Genomic DNA, 25,960 nt, shown 5'->3' with positions numbered 1-25,960 from the left:
GGAAATACTCAAATAAAGGCGGGACTACACGCATTACCTGTTGTAATAACTCGCAACTCCTATTTTTGAGTTCTTCTGCTCCTTTTTAATTTGGCTCGCCGTTTATTACGTAGAGTAGACGAGTTATAGTTGTTTTAGCTGAGGAAACATGGCAATGATTTGATAGTTACTCTTAGTACGACCAGTCAACTCTATGGGAAAATAACACCATCACTGTGAGGCCAGAGCCGTAGAAAGAGACGGCTCTGTGTGAGGCTAATAGAGTCGCGCTCGCGTGCCAGCACGTTCCCAATAGTCTTTGAACTTCTTCCGGTGTTTTGATTGGCTGCTGAAGTACACACACACACACACACACACACACGCAGCACGGGGCTCGCCAGCGGACGTCTTCCTGCTGAACTAAAAGCTCAACTCGATGCTGTTGCTAAAACGTGCAAGCTTCATTTTTGCCGAATCACAGCGGGCTCGGTCAGTTGGTAAGAGCGGATTACTGACGTGTTTGATCACTGACCTCACTGACTTGAAAGAGGGTGCAAGAATTTGAGTGCATGGAGGCGAAGTTGCTCCTCTGTGGCATAACCGTAGCCGTCTCTGTTGTGGTCGCGCTTCTGTACGATAAAGGTAAATACACCACGGCCTGGGCTGTGTGGAGTTGAACAATCTGGATATGTGGCGGTTTACTGTCCTGCTGCTCGAAGTGAGGCTGAAGATAATGTGTTGAAGCCACACGTCAAATCCTTCAGTAATGTTATTTGTAAGGGCTGCACTTGACCCATCATAAACATCACAGAAATGGTCTTCAATCACTCACTATTTGAAATGACTTTACGTTCAGAAATGTAATGCCACTGAGTTCAACATTTTATTTCTTTTAGCTTAATGTCTTTATTTTAGCATTTAAAATGATCACGGTGCCACCGAGTGACGTAGCACGCAGGGTCGCGGTGACCGAGTGACGTAACACGCAGGATTGAGGTGACCGAGTGACGTAGCACGCAGGATTGAGGTGACGTGTGTTGTTGTGGCTACAGACGGTCTGGGCAAGTTTGTAAGCAGCTTTGCAACAACAACAACAGTTTTGTAAACCCCCCACAGTAATGTAACCTAAACCTTCCCCACAGTCGTTGAATGCGTGCACACACACACACACACACACCTGCAGTCCCAGCACTACAGAAGATTGTATTTCTTCACAAAAAGCTTCTTTTCCCCAACGGCCGACACAAAGTGTTAAGGCATGCATGAAGAGAGCCTGCTGGCTAGCTGGGCTAACGTTAGCTGGTGTGCTATGCTAGCTGGGCTAACGTTAGCTGGTGTGCTATGCTAGCTGGCTACGTCTGTTTGGATGTGTAGCTGCCTAGCTAACGTCAGATGAATGTGGTTTACGTGACTCGATTCTAATACTAATTGAAATCAAGTATTTTATTGGTATATCTGCCAGTTATATCTGTAAGACCATGTTGGTGAACCCGACGCGGGGGTTTCACTGGTCAGACTCGGAGACCAGAGCGCTGCTGAATATCTGGGGGGAACATGACGTCCAGACGGCGCTGGATGGAAACTTCAGAAACAGTCACGTTTACCGCGACGTGGCGGGTCGTTTGGGAGACATGGGCTATGATCGGACCCCGGATCAGTGCAGAGTCCGGGTTAAGAGCCTGAAAAGACAGTATTACCAAGCGAAAAAGGCCTCAAAGAAAAATGGTCAGTATCACAAGATCTTCAAGTTCTACGAGGAGATGGAGAGGATACTGAGCAACAGATCATCTGTGATGTTGGGGTCCCAGGATATAGACAGTGTGGCTATTGAAGGAGAAGAGACAATGGACGGCACGGAAGAAGATGGTGAGAGCATAGACCAGCCACAGGACTCTGACCTGGATGGAGCCGGAGAATGCTCCAACGTTGAGTACCCTGTGAAGATCGAGTACCCGGCCTACCCCATCCCTGTGACGGTTGGCAGCAGCAGTAAGTGCTCATCTTCTGTAAATCAGTACAGATATATGAAATGGTAGAGTACATTAACATTTGTGCATGCATGCTAACATGCAGATGTATACAATTTTAGCATGTTTTTTTTCCCTGTTTTTTTCTTTCTTCTGTGTCTCTGACATGCACACATTGTTACAGATCTTCCAGTGAAACAGAGCAGCGTGCAGACCACCAGCATGGCGTCATCTTCGGCAGGCAAAACAAGGCGCTACAAAAAGCGCTTCACAAACCTGTCGCTGGAAAAACTAATGGAGAAGTTTCTGGAACAGAGCTTGGAGGCGGAAGAGAGCTTCTACAGGCTGGAGGAGCAGCGTCTCCGAGCGGAGGACGTTCGCAGGGAGACGGAGCACTCTAGAGAGCTTCACATGCTTCAGATGCTGGGACAGATGTTTGCTGGCCTGGCCACGCCCATGGCTACGACATCACCTGCTCCGCAGCCCACGCGGAACTTGCATACGACTCCCTCAGTAGCCGCAACACACCCTTTCTTTGGGATCCATAGCCATCAAGCTTCTCAGGCTGAATATGCCAGCCACAGTCAGCCAACCGCCCCAGGTCTGCCCAGGACTGAAGAAGGCCTTTAGTTTTGACCTAGAATAATGTTCTGTAACTACACGCATGGTGGTTTCAATTATCGTCTAGTAACCTGATTACACCTGTTAGCTTGGCCAGTCCGCACTAGTGCAGCACAGCACAGCCTACATTGGCTGAACGTAAACTTGAAGAAAGACCTCGTCAGTTCACATTTAGCCTTTGCAAAGCACATTCTGAATCCATTAAAGTGCAAAACCCTAAACCTTGCATGGTTATCGGTTGAACCCACCATTTTAGTCAGAGTATATAAAGAAGAAAAATGATTCAATTCGACATGGTATCAAGGTGAAGGTGTGCACTTATACACTCTGTTACTGTGCTCCTTTTTGCAGTCGTAGAGCGGTCATTCACCCTTGGGCGGTCAGCCAATGCGAACATGGACAACATCCTCCCCTTGGTTAAAAACACCATTCCTCCGCTGACGTCCAAAAAGCACAAGGGCCAGGACGGCCGCATCGGAGTCCTCGGGGGATGTCAGGAGTAGGTGACACCTCCCATGTTGTAAACCACGGTTATGTGCCGGTCACTGTTGTTTTTGTCTACTCAAGAGCTCTTGGTTTTGGCAGGTACACTGGAGCCCCATACTTTGCTGCCATTTCTGCATTAAAAGTTGTAAGTAGTGTCTTCTGAAAACAACACACTCCTGCTGATCTAAGATCTAGCATGATCGCATGTCCGTGTGGTTTTAAAAATCTCGTCCACGTCTGTTTTCTTTTTTTCTTCTTGTCCCTTGCTTGTTTCTCTCTCAATCAGGGTGCTGACTTGTCCCACGTCTTCTGCACCAGAGACGCCGCTACTGTGATCAAGTCCTACAGCCCCGAGCTCATCGTTCATCCTGTGCTGTGAGTGCCGTTCTCTAGTCGTCGGCCCGCCCGCCTTCCGGGGACGAGGCATATGGACGGGTTCTGTGGCCTTGTGAATGGGCAGAGACGTCCCTCTGCCGTTGATGCCCTTTTAGGGACAGTCCCAATGCTGTAGAGGAGGTAGAGAAGTGGCTGCCCCGACTGCACAGTCTGGTGGTGGGTCCTGGTTTAGGGAGGCAAGACATGCTGCTGAAGAATGCAAAGGTAAGCTGCAGTTTTGTGTGTTTGTTCCCTTGCATAGAACCAGATGTTCTAATGCGACGTGTCTAAGAATGGCCTCTTTTTGTAGGCGATTATTGAAAAGTCAAAATCCAGAGGAATTCCAATCGTCATTGATGCGGTAAGAAGAAAGTTTGTTGTTTAAAATGTAAAGTAGGTGTTGCATACAGATGAAGGTGCAACGTGTTTGTTCTCGTGTTCCCCTGCAGGATGGGCTTTGGCTAGTGGCTAAAGAGCCATCTGTCATTCAGGGCTATCGGCGAGGCATTTTAACACCCAACATCATGGAGTTTAGTCGTCTATACGAGGCTATGGTGAGCAAAAGAAACGCAAAACACTATCGGTTATTAACACATTAACAACTTTGGGAGTGTTTGGTTTGGGGTGGAACTCAACTCCACGGGGTTTGGGAGTGTCTGATCTAGGCCAGTATTGCTGATAATTAAGTTAGGAGTGGAGATGTATTGTACTGTTCCTTTTCAATTTCAGCACCACGAACCTATGGACAGCACCAACCTCCGAGGATGTGCCCAACAACTCAGCGTGGCGATGGGTAACGTGACCGTAGTTTTGAAAGGAGAGGAAGACGTCATTACCGACGGCAACATGGGTGCGTTCAGGCAAATTTCGTCCTACTGCATGCATGCACTGTAGCGAGTAGCTTATTCGGTTGGACTCCTGGGCTCTGTGTGTTCCCAGTGATGACCTGCAGTCAGGCAGGAAGTGGCCGGCGCTGTGGAGGGCAGGGAGACCTGCTGTCTGGTGCGCTGGGAGTCTTCGCACACTGGGCTCTCAGCTCGTCTGCAGAGGCAACCAAAGGGTAAGTGTGGTTTAGTGCCCTTTTGGGGAAGCGCATCCAGCCCTATTTCTCTGGACCTGAGGGTTTTTTTTTTTTTAAACGTTTTGTCATCGTCTTGCTGTCCAGTGTGAGTCCCACGTTGCTGGCTGCGTTTGGCGCTACCTCGCTGACCAGACAGTGCAACAGACAAGCCTTCCACAAACACGGCCGATCCACCACCACCTCCGACATGATCCAGGAGATCTGCGTCGCCTTCAGGAAACTGTTTGAGAGCTAAACTGTGCACCCAGGACTCTCGCCCACTACAACTGCCTTTCACTAACTAAAGCTCGAGGAAGACGAGGGGAAACCGCGTGTTGAGCTATACACATGAAGCAAATACTTGGCAACACTGAACCCCAGGTGCATTCTAGACAGGATGTTCACACTTAGTTCTCATACACCGTGGTCACCTGATCAGACCATCTCCAACCCACTTTTGTCTACACACTGTTGCTTCTTGTTTTTCTTTTTTGGTCCACACTGGACATCTTTGTGCTGTAGCGTAGCTAGGACATGTCCAGCTAGACCTGTCCAGCTGAAGTGGACACTCTTTCTGACCTAGTACATTGTTAGATTCTGACCAATGGCATGCGAGGATTTTAAGTACCACACGTTCACAGATGCTGAAACCATATGGTAACAGTTACAGTACAATGCATTAATGGTTCTGTATGGAGTAGCGATGACTGAACTAAAATGTGCCACTCTTACATGTTTTTTTTTTTTTTTACTACTTTTTCTGATAGAGAAGATAACATTGGAGACAACACAGTGATTGTGATGTACTTCATATTAAATCACCCAGAGAAAAGGAAGATGTACATTAAACATGATTAGTGTTTAAATCACATTTTTCTTCAAGTTTACTGTCAGCTAGATTTATTTCAAAGTGCCTCTTGTAGAATTTTAATCCCATGCCAACCATGTCTTTTCTTAAGTGTTATAAGGTCAAATACAGGACAGCCATTTCTACAAAGCAAGGTAACATCACCTTTTCAGCATGTTTAGGTAGCTTTATAGATCAAGATTTTATTAGATATGTAATTTATAAATCTCAATTTTACCTCTCCCATTCAGAGAGTGTTGTTAAGAAAAGTGTTTATCCTTGCTTTATTAGGGATGTCGGTGTAGGCAGAGACATGCAATGTTGAAACTAGTCCCTTATCGAGGTTGTACAAATGTATCATCATGCACTCTATACTAAAAGAGGCGTTTTGGGGTTTTTAAGTATCCCATCATGCCAACTGCTACGTTACCCTACTCCCTTCATGCTAGACTGTTTGTGAAGTAATTGGTAGGAAATCCTGAAATGTTCTTACATTTTAGATCATCATTTCTCCCTGTGCAGGAGCCTGTTCCAATTTCTTTTTTCATTCTTTTGGTCAATTGTTTTGACAGTCTGTTTTGTCAAATAACAGTTTAGTTTATCTTGTACATATTATATTCTATGTATTATCCACACACATAAACATCTTGATATATTTTAATATCCTGAAACCTATTACAGGAAACTATAATAAAGATAGATTACATTTGTGTGAGTATGTGTCAGTTTTATTAATAGACTAAATAAAATGTGTAGTAAAAAAGTGGCATAACCTGGTAGCAAATATGTAGTTTAAACACCAAAAGACAAAATCTTCAGGGTTTTTTACATTGTTTCAGAGGTACGGTTGTCAGGTGACTAATTTAGTCATATTAACATCCAATTTAATGCATTTTAACATTTCAAGGAATAGAAAGTGTGATAATACTGTATTCCGTGCTTCTGTTGATTATACATATTTTTTATCAGCATTCAACAGTTGGATCTATAGGTCTGTATATTTAATTATACTTTATTTTATACTTCTTTTTATATTTGTTTATGCAATGCAATGAAAACGTCTGAGGGCTTGTATTTTGACACATGAGACTTCCGGCGCGTGTCTTGGTAACGCTGCTCTCTGGTCGCTGTCTTCACACGTACTGTGTTCGATGGTCCCGAAAGACGTGGAAAGTGAGAAATTGATAATTAACGTATGATACACAATTCTTGTTATAATGAATGGGACAGCATACTCAAACTTTGATAATCAAGAACATGTTCTCAAATTAGGGGAAACTTTTGAGAAACAACCAAAAAGTGCCTTCCATACGGTACGATGTAAGTGGCATCTTCTTATGTTCAAGATTAACTGGTCTAGTTTGTCACTAAATTAATTGTCAGTAAACGTAGATAATACCTAATATAGCAGCTATTTATTTATTTACTGGCAATTCCGAAAAGTTATCGCTTATATTTAGCAAATTACACGCTAGCTAACCAGTTTTCTCGAAACAAGAAAATGAATGCGATATATACACGTCAGCTATTCCTGGTAGCTGTTCGGTATTGATTTGTAAATTTAACAATAATAAAATATAAGTTTTCTAATGTATTATCTTCGGGTTTGAATAGCTAACAATGGGCTGGCTATCTAGTTAGCTGGCTGAGTTGATGAATTTAAAAAGCAGGCGAGCACGTAGCTGAAGGACATAAAGGCGAAAGTAGTTGGCTAGCTAGCAACAGCTGTCTGAACTACTTTCTTCACACTTTATTTTCACCGGAAGCTAAAAAACTTCAAAGAAAATCAATCTTGGGTTTAGCTGTGGACTCGCGTGGACTCGTATTCACATATTGACATGTGCGCCCTCTGCTGGTGTAGTGGTGCATTGCTGCCAGTCCGTTTGTAACATGCATCCACGAAATGGATTTCATTTTATGTTCATTATATATGGGTGCACAGATGACTTCAAACCGGCCTCTATAGACACTACATGTGAAGGGGAGCTGGAAGTTGGGAAGGGTGAGCAAGTCACTGTAACGCTGCCTAATCTGGAGGTAATCTAATCCCTTAATCCGACTGTGGCATATGTAGATTAGAGTATAAATACAATCTCATTATTGAAAGCATGTACATTAATATGTAGTTTTCTTCCTTCCTTTAAATCCATCAGGGGTCCACAACTCCAGTCACAGTGTTTAAAGGGTCCAAAAGGCCTTACATGAAGGAGTGTATTCTCATCGTTAACCATGACACAGGAGAGTATCGTCTGGAGAAGCTTAATAGCAACATTGCAGTTAAAAAGACCAGGTGGGACTTTATTAGCTCAACGCTTATTCCTTTGGTAATGAGATGCTAGCTGTGGTGGCTCTCAACTGTAAACATGCGTCTGCTCATGTGGGCACCTGCAGGGCGGAGGGCAGCAGTAAGATCCAGTCACGTCTGGAGCAACAGACCTGCAGGCTCAGCCAGCAAATCAGGGGAGGCATCAGTAGCAAGGCACCCGTCAGCTCCAAAAGCCCCCCGCCTAAGGACAAGATGTCTCCCGCATCCCCCATGGATGACATCGAAAGAGGTATTGTTGCGTCTTTGTATGCAGAAAAGAAAAAAGAGCGTACATCACAAATCTGGTTTAGTTGAACCAAAACAACAACAACAAAATAATCCAGACCAAAAAAGAGACATGACCAGCTTTCGAAGGGAACATTTTTCCATTAGTGTACTGACATGTCTAACACACGTTCCAGAGCTGATGGCTGAGGCACAAGTGATGGATCAGATGAGTAGCGGCGACAGCTCCTCGGAGTCGCAGAGTTCCTCGTCGTCTAGCAGCGAGGACAGTTCGAGCAGCAGCGACTCCGAGGGCGAGACTCCGCCTGTGGGCGGGGCCCACACAGTGCCCGCCCCCAGCCACAGCATGCCCATTCTCACCACTCACGACCGCTTGGAGGACGGGGGTGGACACCTCATGAACACGCTCAGTGAGTTTTTTTCCAGTTCTGTTGTCCAGTTATGTTCTGTAAAGATAGCCGCATGGCTTTTTACGCCAGCTGCCAAGACTTAACGTGTTGTGATTGTATTGTGTGTGCAACAGAAAATGACCTTCAGCTGAGCGAATCTGGCAGTGAAAGTGATGATGACTGAGTGGAGGTATGTTTGACCACACGCCCACCTCTGGAAACCGAGTGATGGAAAAGGATCGGGATAATCAGGAATTACTCTGCCTCTAACTCTGTGATATCGGAATTTTAATTACATATCAGTTTTCATTTGTTAAATATTTCCTTTCTTGTCTTTTCTGTCAACAACTGATGTGCCGTGTGGTTGACAGGTTAAAAGCTGCGAGAATTCTGTAACTAAATTGAATTATTTATTTTGTTAAGTGCTATTGTGTAGATCCTAGTTGTATAGGGCTCTCTGAAAACAGCTGCATCCACTGAGCAGGCAAGAAAATGATTATGGCAGAAGGTTTTGTGTGGCCATAGCTGTGTCCTGTTTCAGGTTGTGTGTGGCCATAGCTGTGTCCTGTTTCAGGTTTTGTGGTGAATTTTGAACCCTATCACACGTGGACTTCAGGCACTCCAGTGCACTACTTGAAACCGTTGCACTAGTGAGCCGTTAATATATATCTCAAGTTCAGTGACCAGATGTATCTTCAGATCGGCCAACTTTCAGCCTGCAATACTTGAATATTTCTGTCTTATTCCTAATTATGACGACCCTGCTTGAAGCACATCTGTTGCTTGTTCCATGCAAGGAAACCCATATCAACTAGCTGATGTCTAAACATGTATAAAGGATGTCGTCTGCGGTTCAGTGAGGTGTCTAGTGGCTCAGCTGGCACACACTGAAGCAGCATTCAGAGCTTAAGCAGGTCTGTAATCATTTCCATATCCGCACAATTTAAAGAAACGTGTAAATGTGCTGCTACAGAAGGAGTTCGATCATTAAATGTGTGTGTAGAACAATAAAGGTTTGAAGCGTTTTTTTGTTCTCCACATTAATATATTGAGACCTTTCAAAATAAAAAAAATACCCCAGTTATGACATAGTGTACTACGGATCCAATGAAGAGATTTCAGGAATATGAAGTGTAGCTTCTGAAGATTATACTTAAGGATTAAAGTTCTCAATCTCTACGACGAAATTCTATCAATTGCATCAGAATGTTTAATTGTTTTGTTGTTCTGTGAAATATTAGAATGATCAACAATAGTAATAGTCTGACAGACGTCTGAATGACTTAGCAGCTGCTTGACAAATGTTCAGTGCAGCTATGGTGGTTTCCTTAAAAACATTCATGCAGTATGAAAGATAAAGAACAATTCAACCTCTTCGAGTCTTAACCCAGACGACTCGGCTTTGATGAGCCGGTTCTTCATTGTGGATCAGAGGTTCTGTGTGATCTGGCTGGCTGGCTCACGTATAGGTCTATTGTGATATCTCTTCAGTTTTGTGTTTTCCGGACAATTCAGCAGTTGTGTAAACGAACTTTATTAATATGTTTGTTATCATTTTAAGTGTTAGGTCATCTTACCTGTCCTTGCGCATAACTATGATCAAAATGGCTGACAAAGAGTGTTAATTTCGTTGACGAATAATTTTTGTCATAGTTTTCGTCAACGAACCTTTTTTTTCATGACGAAAACGAGACGACAGCTAAATAAATAAAAAAAAACTATATAAAAATGATGCCGAAATGAATGGACATTTTCGTCAACGAATAAAAACGAGACGAACATATTGGCCAGCGACGACATCCAATCAGACCTGATTTAGTTTTGTGGAAAGGTAGGGATAAGTTAAGAAGAGATCCAACCATAACTACTTTAGCGTACACGGAGAGGCGGGACAAACCGTGTAACCGTCCAATCACATCGCACAGAACCCGGGAAGCCCATACCAGCTTGTGAACTGGTCACACATGAAATTCATCTCGAAGTTAACTCGACACCCAGTTTTATATCGAATGTAATATGTATTGTTCATAAACTCCATATGCTTTTCAGGTAGTCCTACTGGTAATCAATGGTTTGTTATTGTTATGCTCACTAAGCATGAGTTAAAATAAAGTTGTTTGGAAATCTGTTTTTGTGTATATTACACTTACAAACAATATTCTGTAACTGGTTAATAAATGTTTCATTTTGTGTAAGTGTATATAATGACTATTACACCATTTATATTTTAGTCATCTAAATTCTTTTGATAATCAGTCAACTAAATTATAATGATAATTAGTCGACTTAAACTAGACTAAAACTAAAAACAACTCCAATGACTAAATTATGACTAAACATAAATGACATTTTAGTCAAAAGACTAAGACTAAAACTAAATAAAAAATTAACATTGCTGACAAAATAACAATAGTGAAAATTTATCAGTTTCTTCGTAATTGAAGTCTAAGCGCGTGTTATAGGCTGGCTTATTGTTCTTTAATGAAAACCTGTGGCATGCGAAAATATTTGGCCTACGTCACTATTCCTTTTTAATGCCTATATGACGTATTAGGTCGCGTGCTCTTGCATATTACATCACATCTTGAAAAAGTGAGAGATAGACACCACTCAAAAGTGGTTATTAAATTCACAAATCCGCTTAATCGCGTCCATGTAGGAATAAAATTAGGTCCACATAACCATTCATCTTAAGAAACAACGATAACCCACCCACCCCTCCGCCAATAACAATCGACATATTTCTTCCATAATTACAGAGCAGTTCATCCGATACAGTCGACCCGATGACAAACACATGCATAAACATTCATAGCAAGTTCAAACTCGGTTATTAAAACATTAAACGTGCTCATCACTGCAGATGTAACTTTGGCAGGCGTCCAACATTGATTATCGCCTTTATCTTCCCAGCACAAACAACCCCGCGTGCATCAATCATCTACAGGTTCCTAGCTCACGTTCACGTTCACCACCGATATCCTCATTGATAGTCCGCAGCAACTTTGAACTTGTGCACACAGTTTCTAAATAGGACTGGTTTGGCAGGGTCTTCCCATCAAAGTTAACTCGCGTTCATCCTGTCGGTGGTTGCAGAACACACCGTTTGAGGATTAAAGGAGGCCATTGCAGGGCGACGTTAGTTTGGAAAAGTGCACGATACTGTTGCGTTTAGAAAGGCTTAGACATGTTTTGCAAGTCACTGCTGAGAAGTGGACTACTTGTTTGTAAACAGGAGAATCAAGGTGGCCTTAAAAGTGCAACATTTGCATTTCGCTATGTTCCGCTATGCGAACGGCGACACACAAGTTCGTCCAGTGTGATGAGTGATAAAGTTAAAACTATTGACGATTTAGGCGGTCCAAGCTTTCTGACATCCTTGTACTGGCTTTTTGGTAAAGGTTACTTTAAAGTGGCTCACCAAATGCAGGTAATTATTTTCATGGACGTAATTTTGATTTCAAAAGTGGGGGGACATAGATTCGTCGCTATTTAAATATTTGGTTTTAACCGTAAAAACTGGGGGGGACCAAAGCCGGACCAAAGCCCCCCCAAAATTACGTCCGTGATTATTTTATATTTTTGTAGAACTGCTTTGTATAGGCTAAATACGGTTATTCTATAACAAAATCTATTGATATATTTGTTGTACATATAATGTAACATGTAGGTAACAATTTGGAGAATAATTCCGCTTTCGTTTCAGTCCAGTTAGTAACGTTATCGTTGGCTTCTCCATGCATTTAACTACCCAGTTATTCAAAACATTATTATTATATTTAAGTGTTTGCATTGCAGAACCTGTGTTGGTTTAGCTGTAATCGTTTTTTTCCCCATCATAAAGATTGAGCACAGCAGAATCTACGGTCCTTTGTGGAAGTCCACGTACGGTCCGCTGGTGGTGGTCAACGTGGCCAGCGCTGACCTCATAGAGCAGGTTCTGCGTCAGGAGGGACGTCACCCTATCCGCACCGACATGCCCCACTGGAGGGGCTACCGTGACCTGCGCCAGCGGGCCTATGGACCTCTCACGGAGTGAGCGCGCATCTTCATTTTACAGACAACATCGCATTTTGTTACTGGCCATCCGTGGGCAATGTCGCTGTCGTTGTCCCTGAGTTTGCTTTTCTATTTATAAAGAAATTATTACAATAATCGATAATGGGTTGGTGTCTGCATCATAGAAAATAGTAGAGTAAGGCCAGGTATTGTCATTATAGTTGAATTATGAATAACGACAGCAATTCTAAACTCTAACGTGGCCATCAAACCCAAAGTGATCCCAAAGTTATGTTGAATATATCAATTAACAGGACAAATGTCAGAATCATTTGGTTTAATGTTTCGTTTACTGTAACCTCACTGTCTTTTCCACTGAGTCAGAAACAAACCCCAGACACATCTCTCATGCAGCAGTCTGTCCACACGGACGTCTAATGGTTGGCTCTGTTTGATGTACTGGTCTGTTCTGCTCTGTGCTGGTCTGTTCTGCTCTGTGCTGGTCTGTTCTGCTCTGTACTGATCTGTTCTGCTCTGTGCTGGTCTGTACTGGTCTGTTCTGCTCTATACTGGTATGTTCTGCTCTGTGCTGGTCTGCAGGATGGGAGCAGAATGGTTGCGCATCAGAAGTATTCTGAATCCTCGCATGCTCAAGCCCAGACACGTGTCCTCCTACACTGATGCCATCAACGAGGTGGTAACTGACTTTGTCGAGAAGGTGGCTTGGCTTCGGACAACCCAAGGCAACGGCGTGTTGGTGCATGACCTCGCAGGGGAGCTCTACAAATTTGCGTTTGAAGGTAAAATGCATAGAATGATGTTTATGACAATGGTGACTCATCATCAGATGTACATTCAGTACATTATATCTACGTTATAGTAAACTGGCAAGGAAATGTCATTGCCAGCCTAAATTACACAGAAGACTTTAGATGACTGACGTCATCGACACAAAAGGCCTTGAAGGAGCTCATAAGTGGCCTTGACTTCCTTCACGTGACAGTGGTGATTGGTTGGTTGATTAGATATGAGGTTCTTTACCTCACCACTGACCTCTTGTGCACATGCTAGATAAAAGTAAGTGCGGTGCTGTGATGCAATCGTCATGCTAAAGGACAGAACTTCTCAGTTATTGGTGCTTTAAATCCTTGCATAACAAAGGAGTGTTAACTGACTGAAACTGAAGTAAAATTGCATAAATTCCAATTTCCGACACTCGCATTCTCATTCTGTATTGTGGGAAGCTATATTTTCTAGATTATATTGGTTGTTTCTAGCGTCACTGAACATACAGCTTTTTTAACACCAGAGCAGGATGCTTTGAAAAATGAAAAAGGTTAATACCATCAGTAAACAGGCTGCGACACTCAGTAGTAATTGAGTTGTTATGGTTTATACATGTTCAGATGTGTCTTTTGCTTTTCTGAATCTAATTAGTTTGAACAATGCCTACTCATCTGAACTTAAATGGATAAATTTGTGAAAAAGACAAAAAAAAGATTAAATATCATGCCAACGTTGGAACTGGAAATGGAATGCCAAGTAAACTCTGAAGGCAAACTGAGGAAAAGTATGAAAAAATCTGTGATTGTGATTCCACTTAAATAACTGTGATTAGTTATTTAAAATATAAAACTAATATAAAACTGGAGATTTTTTTGTTTGTTTGTTCTATTTGGGGCAGATATGGATGAACATTAACCATTAAATGGCCTTCTTAAAGTTTGGTGTTGGTGTCCGATCTGAGTGAATGTAATATTCACCACTGTCGCAACATTAAAAACAAAAATCAGTCCTGATTGTGAGAAACACTGATGTGTTCAATATGTATTTAATGCTGTGCGTATAAACACAGAGGCTGATTAATCAGTTCCATAATTAGGACAAGTTGCTGCAGGCGGAAACACCTACGAGGAACAACAGCCTGTGTGTTCTGTTTCTCTCTTGTCACTGGCTTGCTCTCTTGGCCAGAACAGGTTAAGCATTGTTTCAGTGTTTCATACATAGAAATGTAGAGTGGTGTAAAGTGATTATCTATTTTGTAGAATTTTGTTTCAGTGGAGCTTGGTAAATGACACACAAGAAGTAGAAGATCCCTCAAAAGCAGAATGATTGTTACACAAGTTCTGTGGAGTCTTGTCTCCCCTCACATTGGTCCTCCACATCTGTGTCTGGGCAGGGATATCATCAGTTCTGTTCGAGACCCGACTGGGCTGCCTGAATGAGGTCGTCCCCGAGGAGACCCAGAAGTTCATCTTCTCTGTGGGAGAAATGTTCCGCCTGTCTCCCATCATCGTGCTCTTTCCCAAGTCCGTGTGGCCCTACATGCCGTTCTGGAAGCACTTTGTGGCAGTGTGGGATCACCTTTTCAAAGTTGGTGAGTGAATCCGATATATCTGCAAAGTTGTGAATAAACACACCAGAAGTTTTCTTTGATTGGTTTTCACACCAAACCTTCAGTGAAAGTGGGTAAAGATCTACTGTTCTAAAGATCACTGCACACACGTTACACACTGCTGCATGTGTGGTGGCTATCAAGTTTGATTTACTCTTGTTTGTTGTTTTCAGTCAATTCTTGCTAAACATGATTTATTTATTTAGGTCAACCTGTTAAGCTGGTTCAGCAGTTACACTATACGGTCAAAATGTCAACACCTGATCATTACACCTGTATGTGCTTATTGGATTTGCCAGCATAAATTTTCTCATCTCAGTTCCTCATTAAGACATTCTACAATAGTTTAGAGTGTCTTGATGGGAGTTTGTTCCTGTCAATTGAAAACCGAAAGCATAAATGAGTCAGTGAGTCATCCCTCCTCCATCCAGCTGTACTGTTTGGTAAAGTGTGTTTTGGTTGCTGTTGCTTCCAGAGACAGGTTGGATCTCTGCAGTGAGTGATACAATAGAGGTGTGGTGGTTTTTAGATGATTCAGGACCTGCTCTGTGCATTTATGTGACCTGCTACTTTGTGGATGAGCTCGTACCACGCCTGAATGCTTCTGTTTCAACATACTGCCATTACAGTTGACCAGAGCAGATCCAACAAGGGCTGAAAGTTCATGATTTGACTTGGGGCAGAGATGAAATCCTACAATAGTGCCATGTGTAAAGCAACTGAACTCCATTTTCCATAACTGTGTGCTTGGAAGGCTGCTCTAAAGCCCTCAGTCAACTGGTCCCAATAATGCAGCAGTGAGTGTAGACTTTCTTTCAAATGTGTTGCTCAGCGGACGACCTGGTGCAGAAGAAGATAGCAGAGATTGACGAGAAGGTGGAACAGGGCCTGCCGGTGGACGGCGAGTACCTCACTCACCTGCTGATCAGCAAGCAGATGTCTCCAACCGAGGTGTTGGGGAGCATCACCGAACTTCTTCTGGCTGGAGTCGACACTGTAAGCAGCTAGTGTCTTTTTGTGTTGCTCTAGGAGCACAGAGTGTCCGACTGGGCATGTGCAGTGAGCCTTAGCCTCAGGCATCAATCTTCCTCTCTGACATCCACTCTGCAGACATCCAACACGATTTCTTGGGCTCTGTACCACTTGGCCCGAGAACCAGAGATCCAGGAGAGGCTTCATGAGGAAGTGGTCAGTGTCTGCCCGGGTGACAAGGTGCCTTCCAGCGAAGACCTCAGCAAAATGCCTTGGCTGAAGGCAATCATTCGGGAGACCCTTCGGTGAGGCGCTAGTCTACTCAGCTCTTAAGACTCTGGTTTGCACTTCCCCTAGCAGAAGAAGTGAAGAGATATAATAATAATATATCAGAGGATATCTGTTTGGCATTTGTTTTGCATATGTTTTTATTTTTGATTATTATTTATCTTTTCAGTCTATACCCTGTGGTGCCAGGCAACGCTCGCGTCACTGCTGAAAGTGAAATAGTAGTAGGTGGCTACATCTTCCCCAAAAATGTATGTATTGCTACTTATTATTTATAATACAAATGTACGCATTACTACGTATTATTTATAATATAAATGTACGCATTACTAGTTATTATTTATAATATAAATGTACGCATTACTACGTATTATTTATAATATAAATGTACGCATTACTAGTTATTATTTATAATATAAATGTACACATTACTACGTATTATTTATAATATAAATGTACGCATTACTAGTTATTATTTATAATATAAATGTACGCATTACTATGTATTATTTATAATATAAATGTACGCATTACTAGTTATTATTTATAATATAAATGTATGCATTGTTCTACTTCTACTTTCTTGCTGTTTGGACGCTTTTCTGCAAGCTCTGCATGTTCTGTACAGTTATTTCATTTATTAGGGTTCACACACATAGTGTGGGAACCCTATTGTAATTGCTCGAGTTTTTCTTCTTATTATTATTATTTTTCAGGCTGTAAAACGCATACTGCAGCCTAGACCGTAAGGCCCAGAAACACCAAACTTGGCAGACAGGTGCACCAGAGGTGCAATGAGGGAAACCCAGACAATGACCCACATTGGCCTGATGGTGGCGCTATAGCGCAGCATTTTGCGTTTTGGTCCATATCTCCTACACCGTAGGTCATAGAAACGAAATTCCACTTCTGATGGATTCCTTGGCTCAAACCAAACAAAAAAGCCTCTAGGACCCTTTAGCTCCGCCCACTTAGATTTCGAGTTAATTTGCATAATGTGCAAAATCGCACACATCTTTGAGCGCGAACTAGTCCCTGGATTTTTCACATACATGCACATATGTGGTATCAAAACGTTCAGAAGAGTCTGAACTTTAAAATGTATCCAACAAAAATGCTAATTTCTTCACTACCTAGTCAGTATAAGCCAATCAAATGAGGGGGCGTAAATTCAATAGTAAATTTTGCGCATATGGAGCTCTAACTTAAGAAAACTTGCATGTAATGAGATGGCACTTCACAGACAGCTTCCGTGTGAGGGTCTGGGGCAGCTCGCAGAGGTTGCCATACCTCACCTGCTAGGGGGCGCTATAACATGCAAAAATTTGCCCCATGCACTCAGATTGGCCGATCCACATGAAACTTGGCAGACATCATCTATGGGCCTCTGGGAACCAGGTCCTAAAGCAGACATGCCATACTTCCAAAATGGCTGACGTAATCGGCCAATCAGTGATCGGCACGCGTTTGACAGGCTTACCATTGGTCGATCTGCACGAAACCTCTTGGGTGTGGACAAGTGCACGCCCCCTATGACATAATCCAGCCGGGTGTCGATTGGCCACTGGGGGGCGCTATTGCAAAAAAAGCAAGTGTATCCCCTACATAATTCCACTTGGGAACATGCAATTGGACTCTTTTGATTCCTTGCAGTAGTGCGAACAACTTTCCCATTACATGTCCTATTAAAAAATGCACAATTTATTTACAGTTAATAATAGTTTGAAATCATCACTTTTCATACTCCTCCTAGGATTTTCATACTATCATGTCAAGCAAAGTCTTATAATACTCTACAGAGTGTGAAATCAAAAAACAATCCAAAGATTTTGGATTTGAGGACACTTATACCTGCTAAATATTTTTTTAATGGACAGCATCGATACATATAATATTCATATTCTTAAAGCTCTTTCATATTTTACCCAATTCTGACCAAAATGCACAAGCCCATTCAGAATCCCATCCTGAACAAATTTGTCAAGTTTCATCTAAATCGGTTATCGTATGGCTCTACAGTGCAGTATTATATACAATGCATAAAAATGCATGTAAAGTCCCTCTGTCACCTTCTCCTTCTCACACGCACGCAAGCTGAAACTCACACTCTCAGTCTCTCTCACACTCTCACCCACATTCCCCCTCCCATCTCTGTGCCCTAAGTAAACATTGCTCTGGCTACCTAGATCTCTCTGTGTCTATTAACCAGGCACACACACATACAGGCGCAAGCAGGCCTTCCTATAGCATTCACAATGACACTTCCCTAGCCATACCCACCCATATCTCAGTGACTAACACATGCTCATACAAACTGATATTTGGCTTCTTTTTTGTCTCTCTCTCACACAAACACACAGACACACACACCTTTATACCTATATGTATGTATAGTTTCTATGTATACTTATGTATGTATGTATTAGTATATGTTGTCATAGTTTGAGTACATACACTACCACACACACACACACACACTTCTACCTAAATGTATGTATAGTTTGTATGCATATCTGTCCAGTCATAACAGTCATGTCAGTCCAGTCATGTCAGTCATTTCAGTCCAGTCATATCAGTCATGTCAGTCCAGTCATGTCAGACATAAGTCATGTCAGTCATATCAGTCATGTCATTACAGTCATGCCAGTCATGTCACTCATTCCAGTTATGTCAGTCATATCAGTCATATTACTTTTGTTCATCATGCCAGTGATGTCATTTCAGTCATGCCAGTCATATCAGTTATGTCAGTCATGCCAGTCATGCCAGTCATGTCAGTCATGTAATGCCAGGCTTTGCAGACTACATTCATACTTTGAATACACGGGCAGTCATGTTAGGCGTGCAAGGAGTGAATTAGCAAAGCATAGTCTCTGGCACCCTCAATCTCTCTCTGTCTGTAATATACAGGCCCAATCATGTATAGACACATGCAGGCCTTCCTATATTGTTCACATAGATGCAGCCCTAGCCAGATGTGCTATTTCTGTGTCTCCCTTTCTGACACACGCAGATGTCATCACACACTATCTGTAGAGCACACACTGGCCAAACCCAAACAGCTTCTTTTCACTTTTAGGTCTAAAGGACCTTTTGGGCTTCCTTTTGCCTATTGAGGCCAAAATATGCCTATTTGTGTGTGAACCCGCCAATCGCCGCTTGCGGCTATATTTTGAGTTATTTTTACAAGTTAAAGGGATTCATTACTCATTCCTTCACTTGGTAAGCTTTTTTATTCATCTATAAAGGGTCGTTTAGCATTTTTGACATTCTGACAGTCCGACACTGTGATAAAGATCTGGACTCTTGTTCGGGTGAAGGAACGCAGCAGAAACTAGCACAGCAGCGGTGGCAAGCAACCATCTCCAGAACAGAACATTCTTTTAGATAACAGATATGAACCTCTCGCCTCAACTGGAGGAGCAGAAATCGAGCAGTCTCACCACAACACACTGCCTCCCTCTCCAGGACATCAAGGACATCAAACACACCCCAATCAGCATCAGAGAACCAACTCCAGTCTGGCTGCTAAGCAACAGCATGCAAATAACTCTGGCCATACACGGACCAATCACCAGGCTGCCAACCGTGCTAGCCAGCAGCATGCTAACAAGCATGCTAAAAAGCATGCTAAGAGTCTTTGCCATCAGTGCGGCCACACACGTCCCAACCACTAGCTTGCAAACCATGCCAGTCGATGGCTAACTAATAAGCATGCTAATAGGGTTAGCCATCGGGGTGCTAACCATGTTAGCCATCGGGGTGCTAACCTGGTTCGCCGCAGAGGCATTAATTGTGAAAGGACACGAGGAACACCTCCACAACCCAAAACTCTGCTGATTGGGGACTCATACTGCATGATTATCCAGTTCTGGAAAGACTGATTGTGCATGTCGGCTCTAGTGATGTTTACAAACAACAGTCTGAGATTCTGAAACAGGATTTTAACCATCTGCTCGACATTCTGGAGTTTTCCCAGTCTGAAGTGTTCATTTCTGGACTGATACCAACTGCACGTCGGGGCAGTGGTCCCTTTACCAGACTGCTGGCTCTAAACAGTTGGCAGCACTACAGCCTGTGCACATCGTAAGGTAAACTTCATTGACGATTTCAACATCTTTTGGAGACGTCCTGAGCTTTTTAAACCTGATCAGCTTCACCCTAACAGGGCTGGGACTCAAATGCTTGTGGATAATCTAATGTATGGAATCACTCACATGCGGAACCTGCACCCAACCGCCAGCAGTAACGTCAGTAATGTCAGTCAAAGGAGCCCACCATCTCCTGTCAGAGAATCTGTCCACAGTCTCAGAGGTAAACTCCAGGAGATTGAAGAGGTTCTGCAACACTACAGTCTGCAGTCTTGTAGGAACTCACCTATTTCTGCACACTCAGTGAATTCTCAGATCTGACACACTGGAGGCCATGCTCCTAGTCAGTGTTACATTTCAGCTCTTTTAAATAGCCGGTGGCATGGCTCTCAGAATCGAAATAAAAATGTAATCAGAAAAAACATAGTAGTACAAAATATTGTAACAAACAAAATTTGATTGCAGTGAAATGCACAAGTGATGTAATTTCAATATCACACATCATGACTACATGCAAAACAGCATATTTTCACCTTCGAAACAATGCTAAGGTACGAGATATGCTCTCTCCTGCTGATAGTGAAATACTTGTCCATGCATTTATCACATCAAGGCTAGATTATTGTAATGCTGTTCTATCTGCTCTTCCAAAGAGCTCTATTTCGCACCTACAGCGAGTTCAGAACGCTGCTGCAAGGGTTCTGACCCGCAGGAGAAAGAGAGGTCAAATTACACCTGCACTCCACTCACTGCACTGGTTACCTGTCAGCTTTAGAATAGATTTTAAGGTTCTAGTCATGGTTTTAAAATGTCTTCATGGTCTTGCTCCTCTTTACCTCAGTGAAATGATGGTTAGATATGTTCCAGTCAGGTCTCTCAGGTCTTCAAACAGTAATCTACTGGTGATTCCTAAAAGCTGATTAAAGATTGGCAAGGTTGCTTTTAGCCACTATGGCCCAAAGCTCTGGAACTCTCTTCCTGAAGAGCTCAGAAGCATTTCATCCCTGCACAGCTTCAAGAAGAGTCTCAAAACCTTCCTGTTTAGATCTGCTTTTAGTTAAGAAACGCTAACTCTGTTCCATCTTATTTACATTATGTTGTCTAATATTTTATAATTTGTCACTTTATTACATTATTTTATTGTGTTTGTTTCCTTTTTATCTTTAATTTCTTTTAATATTTTCTTTTTGACTTCTTATCTTTGCTTCCTTTTAATGTTTTTTTTATTTATTCTGTAAAGCACTTTGAATTGCATGTATGTATGAAAGGTGCTATACAAATAAACATTATTATTATTATTTATAATATAATGTACGCATTACTACGTATTATTTAGAATATAAATGTATGCATTACTAGTTATTTATAATAAAAATGTATGCATTAATACGTATTATTTATAATATAAATGTACACATTGCTACTTATTATTTATAATAAAATGTAAGCATTACTACTTATTATTTATAATATAAATGTACGTATTACTACTTATTATTTATAATATAAATGTAAGCATTACTAGTTATTATTTATTCCTTACCTAAAGATACACTAATAAACAAGGCTTTGTACAAAAGGTACTTAAGAAATTCATTTCAACAGTAATGTACCAGTAACAGTAATGATAATGCAAGAATCTGAAATCCATCTTTGTAGTTATTTGTCTTCTCACCTGTTATTGTAACCATGTTGAAAAAGAAATGATACAGTAATGACAAACTTTAACTGTTGTTTTCTGTTCTTTGGACACGCTCCTCTCCCAGACACTGTTCCACCTGTGCCACTACGCGGTGTCGTATGATGAGCGGATCTTCCCAGAGCCACACGCCTTCCTGCCTCATCGCTGGTTGAGGGAGCAGAAGCAGCTGGGTCACCACCCCTTTGGGTCGGTGCCGTTCGGGTTCGGGATCCGAGCCTGCCTGGGCCGAAGGGTTGCCGAGCTGGAGATGAACCTCATCCTGTCCCGGGTAATCATGGCACAAAGGAAACATGGCACTGTGTTTTAGCTGTGCTGGGACAGCTGTCCTCCACCTTCACACATGGTGATGGTGTTAGTAAGGACTAAAGCGGTAAACCTGACCTCCACCTCCACACATGGTGATGGTGTTAGTAAGGACTAGTGCAGTAACCCTGACCTTCACCACCTCCACACATGGTGATGGTGTTAGTAAGGACTAGTGCGGTAAACCTGACCTCCACCTCCACACATGGTGATGGTGTTAGTAAGGACTAATGCAGTACAGTCTGACCTTCACCTCCACACATGGTGATGATGTTAGTAAATACTAGTGCAGTAACCCTGACCTTCACCTCCACACATGGTGAGGGTGTTAGTAAGGACTAATGCAGTACAGTCTGACCTCCACCTCCACACATGGTGATGGTGTTAGTAAGGACTAATGCAGTACAGTCTGACCTTCACCTCCACACATGGTGATGATGTTAGTAAGGACTAATGCAGTACAGTCTGACCTCCACCTCCACACATGGTGATGATGTTAGTAAGGACTAGTGCAGTAACCCTGACCTTCACCTCCACACATGGTGATGGTGTTAGTAAGGACTAATGCAGTACAGTCTGACCTTCACCTCCACACATGATGATGATGTTAGTAAGGACTAGTGCAGTAACCCTGACCTTCACCTCCACACATGGTGATGGTGTTAGTAAGGACTAGTGCAGTAAACCTGACCGCCACCTCCACACATGGTGATGGTGTTAGTAAGGACTAGTGCAGTAACCCTGACCTTCACCTCCACACATGGTGATGGTTTTAGTAAGGACTAATGCAATATAGTCTGACCTTCACCTCCACACATGGTGATGGTGTTAGTAAGGACTAATGCAATACAGTCTGACCTTCACCTCCACACATGGTGATGGTGTTAGTAAGGACTAGTGCAGTACAGTCTGACCTCCACCTCCACACATGGTGATGGTGTTAGTAAGGACTAGTGCAGTAACCCTGACCTTCACCTCCACACATGGTGATGGTGTTAGTAAGGACTAGTGCAGTAAACCTGACCTCCACCTCCACGCATGGTGATGATGTTAGTAAGGACTAATGCAGTAAACCTGACCTTCAGGAAAAGACAGCATCTGTGAAAGTTCTTTTCTAGTTGTTTCCATATATATCATCATCATTTTCAGGCCATATTCTCAATTTTCTTGGTCCCTTATAGAAGTCTACCAAAGTGCTGCAAAATGTCAGCTAACCAAAACAAGCCCCACTGATAATTCTACAATAGATTAATATAACTATTCATATAACAAGTAACTAGTCATGAAAAAGACATAAGTCATGAGAAGATTAAGACAAAACCAGAATCACCCTGGACAGTGCTACGTAATCATTAAGAGGACCCAAGTGACTGACAGAATAGTAGATAGGAAAGATCTGCTATGGGAGATGGTTTCATGATAAACAGAAGACTGTTCCAGAATCTGTGTAGCAACAGGCAAAAAATAATATTGAAAAAGACTTGAAACTTCTCTTTATTTTATTCTGCCTTCTACCCTTTTGGGAGAAGTAGTGTAGGTGGCTAAGAAATGACATGTAGATTAGACATGTTGGAGAACACGAGGTGACAGTGTAATGCTAAAGATGGTCCTGTCAGCAGTGAAGCCCCTGCCATCTCTACACCACACAAGCATGAGCCCAGTGACAGAAAAGTGTGAAGTAATATATATGGGACCAGAAATAGTTTAATCAGATTAAAAGTCAGTAAGTTGTAGAAATGTCAAGTTTCAGAGTCAAAATGATTTCAGAGCTACATAAAAGTAAGAAAATCCTGATTGATTCTCTTTAGATTTTTACACAAGGGTTTGTTAAATCAGGTAATCACTGAGAGACCAAAGGTTAGTTGAGAATCAATCACTATGAGAATGTCAAAACCACAGGAGATTAAAGGCAGTTCGGTAATAAAATGTAAATGTGTGTGGTTTCTCCACGTTCAGTGCAGAGTTGTTTTTCTACGTATATTTAGGTCACTGGTTGTTGACAGTGTTCCCTGTGTATCTCAGTGCACTATAGTTAAGATGTTTCAGAGCCAAATTTACAGACATCACCCTTTAGATGTTTTTCAGTCTTTTTCATACAGTTCAGTTTTTAGTTTAATACATTTAATTACTTAAAGTTTCATTTGACCTAATGAATAAGCTACCATATGTAACATATGTGGCAATGGATTGGCTTGAAATGTGTTGATGTTAATGTGAGAGTCTTGTTGCACAGGTCTTTGTTACAAACACCCCCCCCCCCTCCACAAACAAACACACACACACACAAACACACACATTGCCAAATACAAGGAAAGCAAATTTCCTAGTAGGGCCATGCATTCCATGACAACCGTGCAGCCGAGGGTTACAAAGTTTTAATGCCCTCAGATAACCCAGAGTGATGTTGAGTTGCCTGACTAGTTTAGACTCCAGTATACTCATTTCAGTACTACAGCTCAGCATTACACAAATGTACAATACTCGTTCACTAAAATTCACAGGTCGTTTGTGTTCTTTTTTTTTTTCTTTCGGTTAATCAACCACCACAAAGTACTGCCAGATCCTACAGACACAAGAGCAGCGCTGGTCTGTGCATTCATAAGATTTTTCTGTGTTTGCTTGTTTTTACAGTTAATTAAACACTACAAAGTTCTGCCAGATCCTACAGGAAAGAGCGTGAAGCCAATCACAAGAACACTGCTGGTACCAGCTAAGCCCATCGACCTTCAGTTTATTGACAGGGAGTTGGAGCAGAAGACTCCAGTGAATGCACAGGCTGCTGCCTGATGACCCCTGAACTCTACTGCAACGCCCGTACTAAATGACCACGTTGACCTGCTCTCCATGTTGCCTCTACTGACAATCATATTTGATTGGAGAAGAAAGATATAACCATATCAACAATATACCCAGAAGAGTACAAATGTAATTTTAACATTGTGTAAATAGACAGCAAAATATCTGCATCACCGCCAGATGTAGATGAAATGCACCATCTAGTGTCTGTGCTTCATCTTTAGCACACAATGGCTACACATTGGCTACATCCCAAACCGCATGTTCTCATTTTTAAACATGTCAAAATAATACCCATCTTACTCTCACGTTATCTAAACTCATAGACGCTTGGAATGTAGCATGAAATCTAATGAAATCTAGTATCAATTTTATACAGTGTTATTAAATCAGAATGTCAACAAGGACACTCAACGTCGCAGTATTCATTTTCTGAGTTTTTGCTGTTGTCCAAGTCTGAGGTTCATATTTTCTGAGTACCACTCTCTCTAGCCCTTCAGTATGTGTGTGGATGTTTTGTTTACAATGCCAAAGATGGTCAAAGGTCACGTATATTGAGCCATGATTGAGACGCCATTGCTTTACTGCCACCAATTCAGTAAAATCTAGATCTACAAAGAAAAAAAAAAAAGAATTTAGCATTTGTCATTTCTGGTGGCACTTTAATGCTAATGGACAGTGAGGTTTGTTCTGACGGTTTGAAAACGTCTACCTTCCTGAGTGACAGTGTCTGTCGCACTTCTAGCAGCTCCAGACAAGTCACGTATTTCACTCTTGGTGTGTGTTGTCTGATGTTTTCATCTTGTCTGAAGGAGAGCTCGAGGTGAAAGGAAGAGGCTTCTGTCACTGGGAGGATTGTGGAGTATTTTAAGTATATTTATCACTGTTTCATTTGTAGGATACGTGATCGATACATGAATTCCCACTACGATGGGTCTTCTCGGCCCCCGTAGTTCAGTCTTTGAACAGGTGATAAATGAGCTGAGGATGCATCTAGACCCCCGTTAGGAGATTCACAGTTATGAAAACTAGAGGTGTGCCAAAAAATCGGTTCATATATCAAAAATCGATTCTCATTTACTACGATTCAGAATCGATTTTAAATGTCCCAAAATCGATTCTAAGTCGTGGTGAAGTCT

At 42.1% G+C, this 25,960-nt stretch overlaps 3 protein-coding genes across 6 annotated transcripts; all 3 read left to right on the top strand.

The window, feature by feature from the left end:
• Nucleotides 1-64: 64 nt before the first annotated feature.
• naxd (NAD(P)HX dehydratase) lies at nt 65-6,050 on the top strand. 4 transcript variants are annotated; one of them, XM_077001782.1, is made up of 12 exons: nt 65-476; nt 1,442-1,968; nt 2,131-2,547; nt 2,919-3,066; nt 3,153-3,198; nt 3,340-3,428; nt 3,545-3,653; nt 3,739-3,789; nt 3,878-3,982; nt 4,158-4,278; nt 4,368-4,488; nt 4,594-6,050. In XM_077001782.1, exons 2-12 carry the CDS (start codon nt 1,458-1,460, stop codon nt 4,742-4,744), a joined length of 1,869 nt encoding a protein of 622 aa, XP_076857897.1. In that variant the 5' UTR covers nt 65-476; nt 1,442-1,457; the 3' UTR covers nt 4,745-6,050. The 4 variants fall into 4 exon arrangements, with proteins under 4 accessions (XP_076857897.1, XP_076857896.1, XP_076857898.1 ...); XM_077001781.1 differs by having other exon boundaries at nt 66-1,968; XM_077001783.1 differs by lacking the exons at nt 1,442-1,968; nt 2,131-2,547 and having other exon boundaries at nt 104-621.
• Nucleotides 6,051-6,428: 378 nt separating this feature from the next.
• eaf2 (ELL associated factor 2) lies at nt 6,429-9,300 on the top strand. Its single transcript, XM_077001779.1, has 6 exons — nt 6,429-6,655; nt 7,278-7,372; nt 7,489-7,625; nt 7,727-7,890; nt 8,063-8,296; nt 8,410-9,300. The coding sequence occupies exons 1-6, from the start codon at nt 6,553-6,555 to the stop codon at nt 8,457-8,459; spliced, it is 783 nt and encodes a 260-aa protein (XP_076857894.1). The 5' UTR covers nt 6,429-6,552; the 3' UTR covers nt 8,460-9,300.
• Nucleotides 9,301-10,846: 1,546 nt separating this feature from the next.
• cyp27a3 (cytochrome P450 family 27 subfamily A member 3) lies at nt 10,847-25,235 on the top strand. Its single transcript, XM_077001778.1, has 9 exons — nt 10,847-11,705; nt 12,120-12,310; nt 12,875-13,074; nt 14,454-14,651; nt 15,502-15,665; nt 15,780-15,946; nt 16,099-16,180; nt 21,787-21,990; nt 24,657-25,235. The coding sequence occupies exons 1-9, from the start codon at nt 11,463-11,465 to the stop codon at nt 24,810-24,812; spliced, it is 1,605 nt and encodes a 534-aa protein (XP_076857893.1). The 5' UTR covers nt 10,847-11,462; the 3' UTR covers nt 24,813-25,235.
• Nucleotides 25,236-25,960: the final 725 nt, after the last annotated feature.

The sequence above is a fragment of the Brachyhypopomus gauderio genome, chromosome 4 (genome assembly GCF_052324685.1).
Source record: "Brachyhypopomus gauderio isolate BG-103 chromosome 4, BGAUD_0.2, whole genome shotgun sequence".
Taxonomy (NCBI): domain Eukaryota; kingdom Metazoa; phylum Chordata; class Actinopteri; order Gymnotiformes; family Hypopomidae; genus Brachyhypopomus; species Brachyhypopomus gauderio.
The sequence above is the reverse complement of the archived record's forward strand: the minus strand, read 5'-3'. Positions and strand labels throughout refer to the sequence as shown.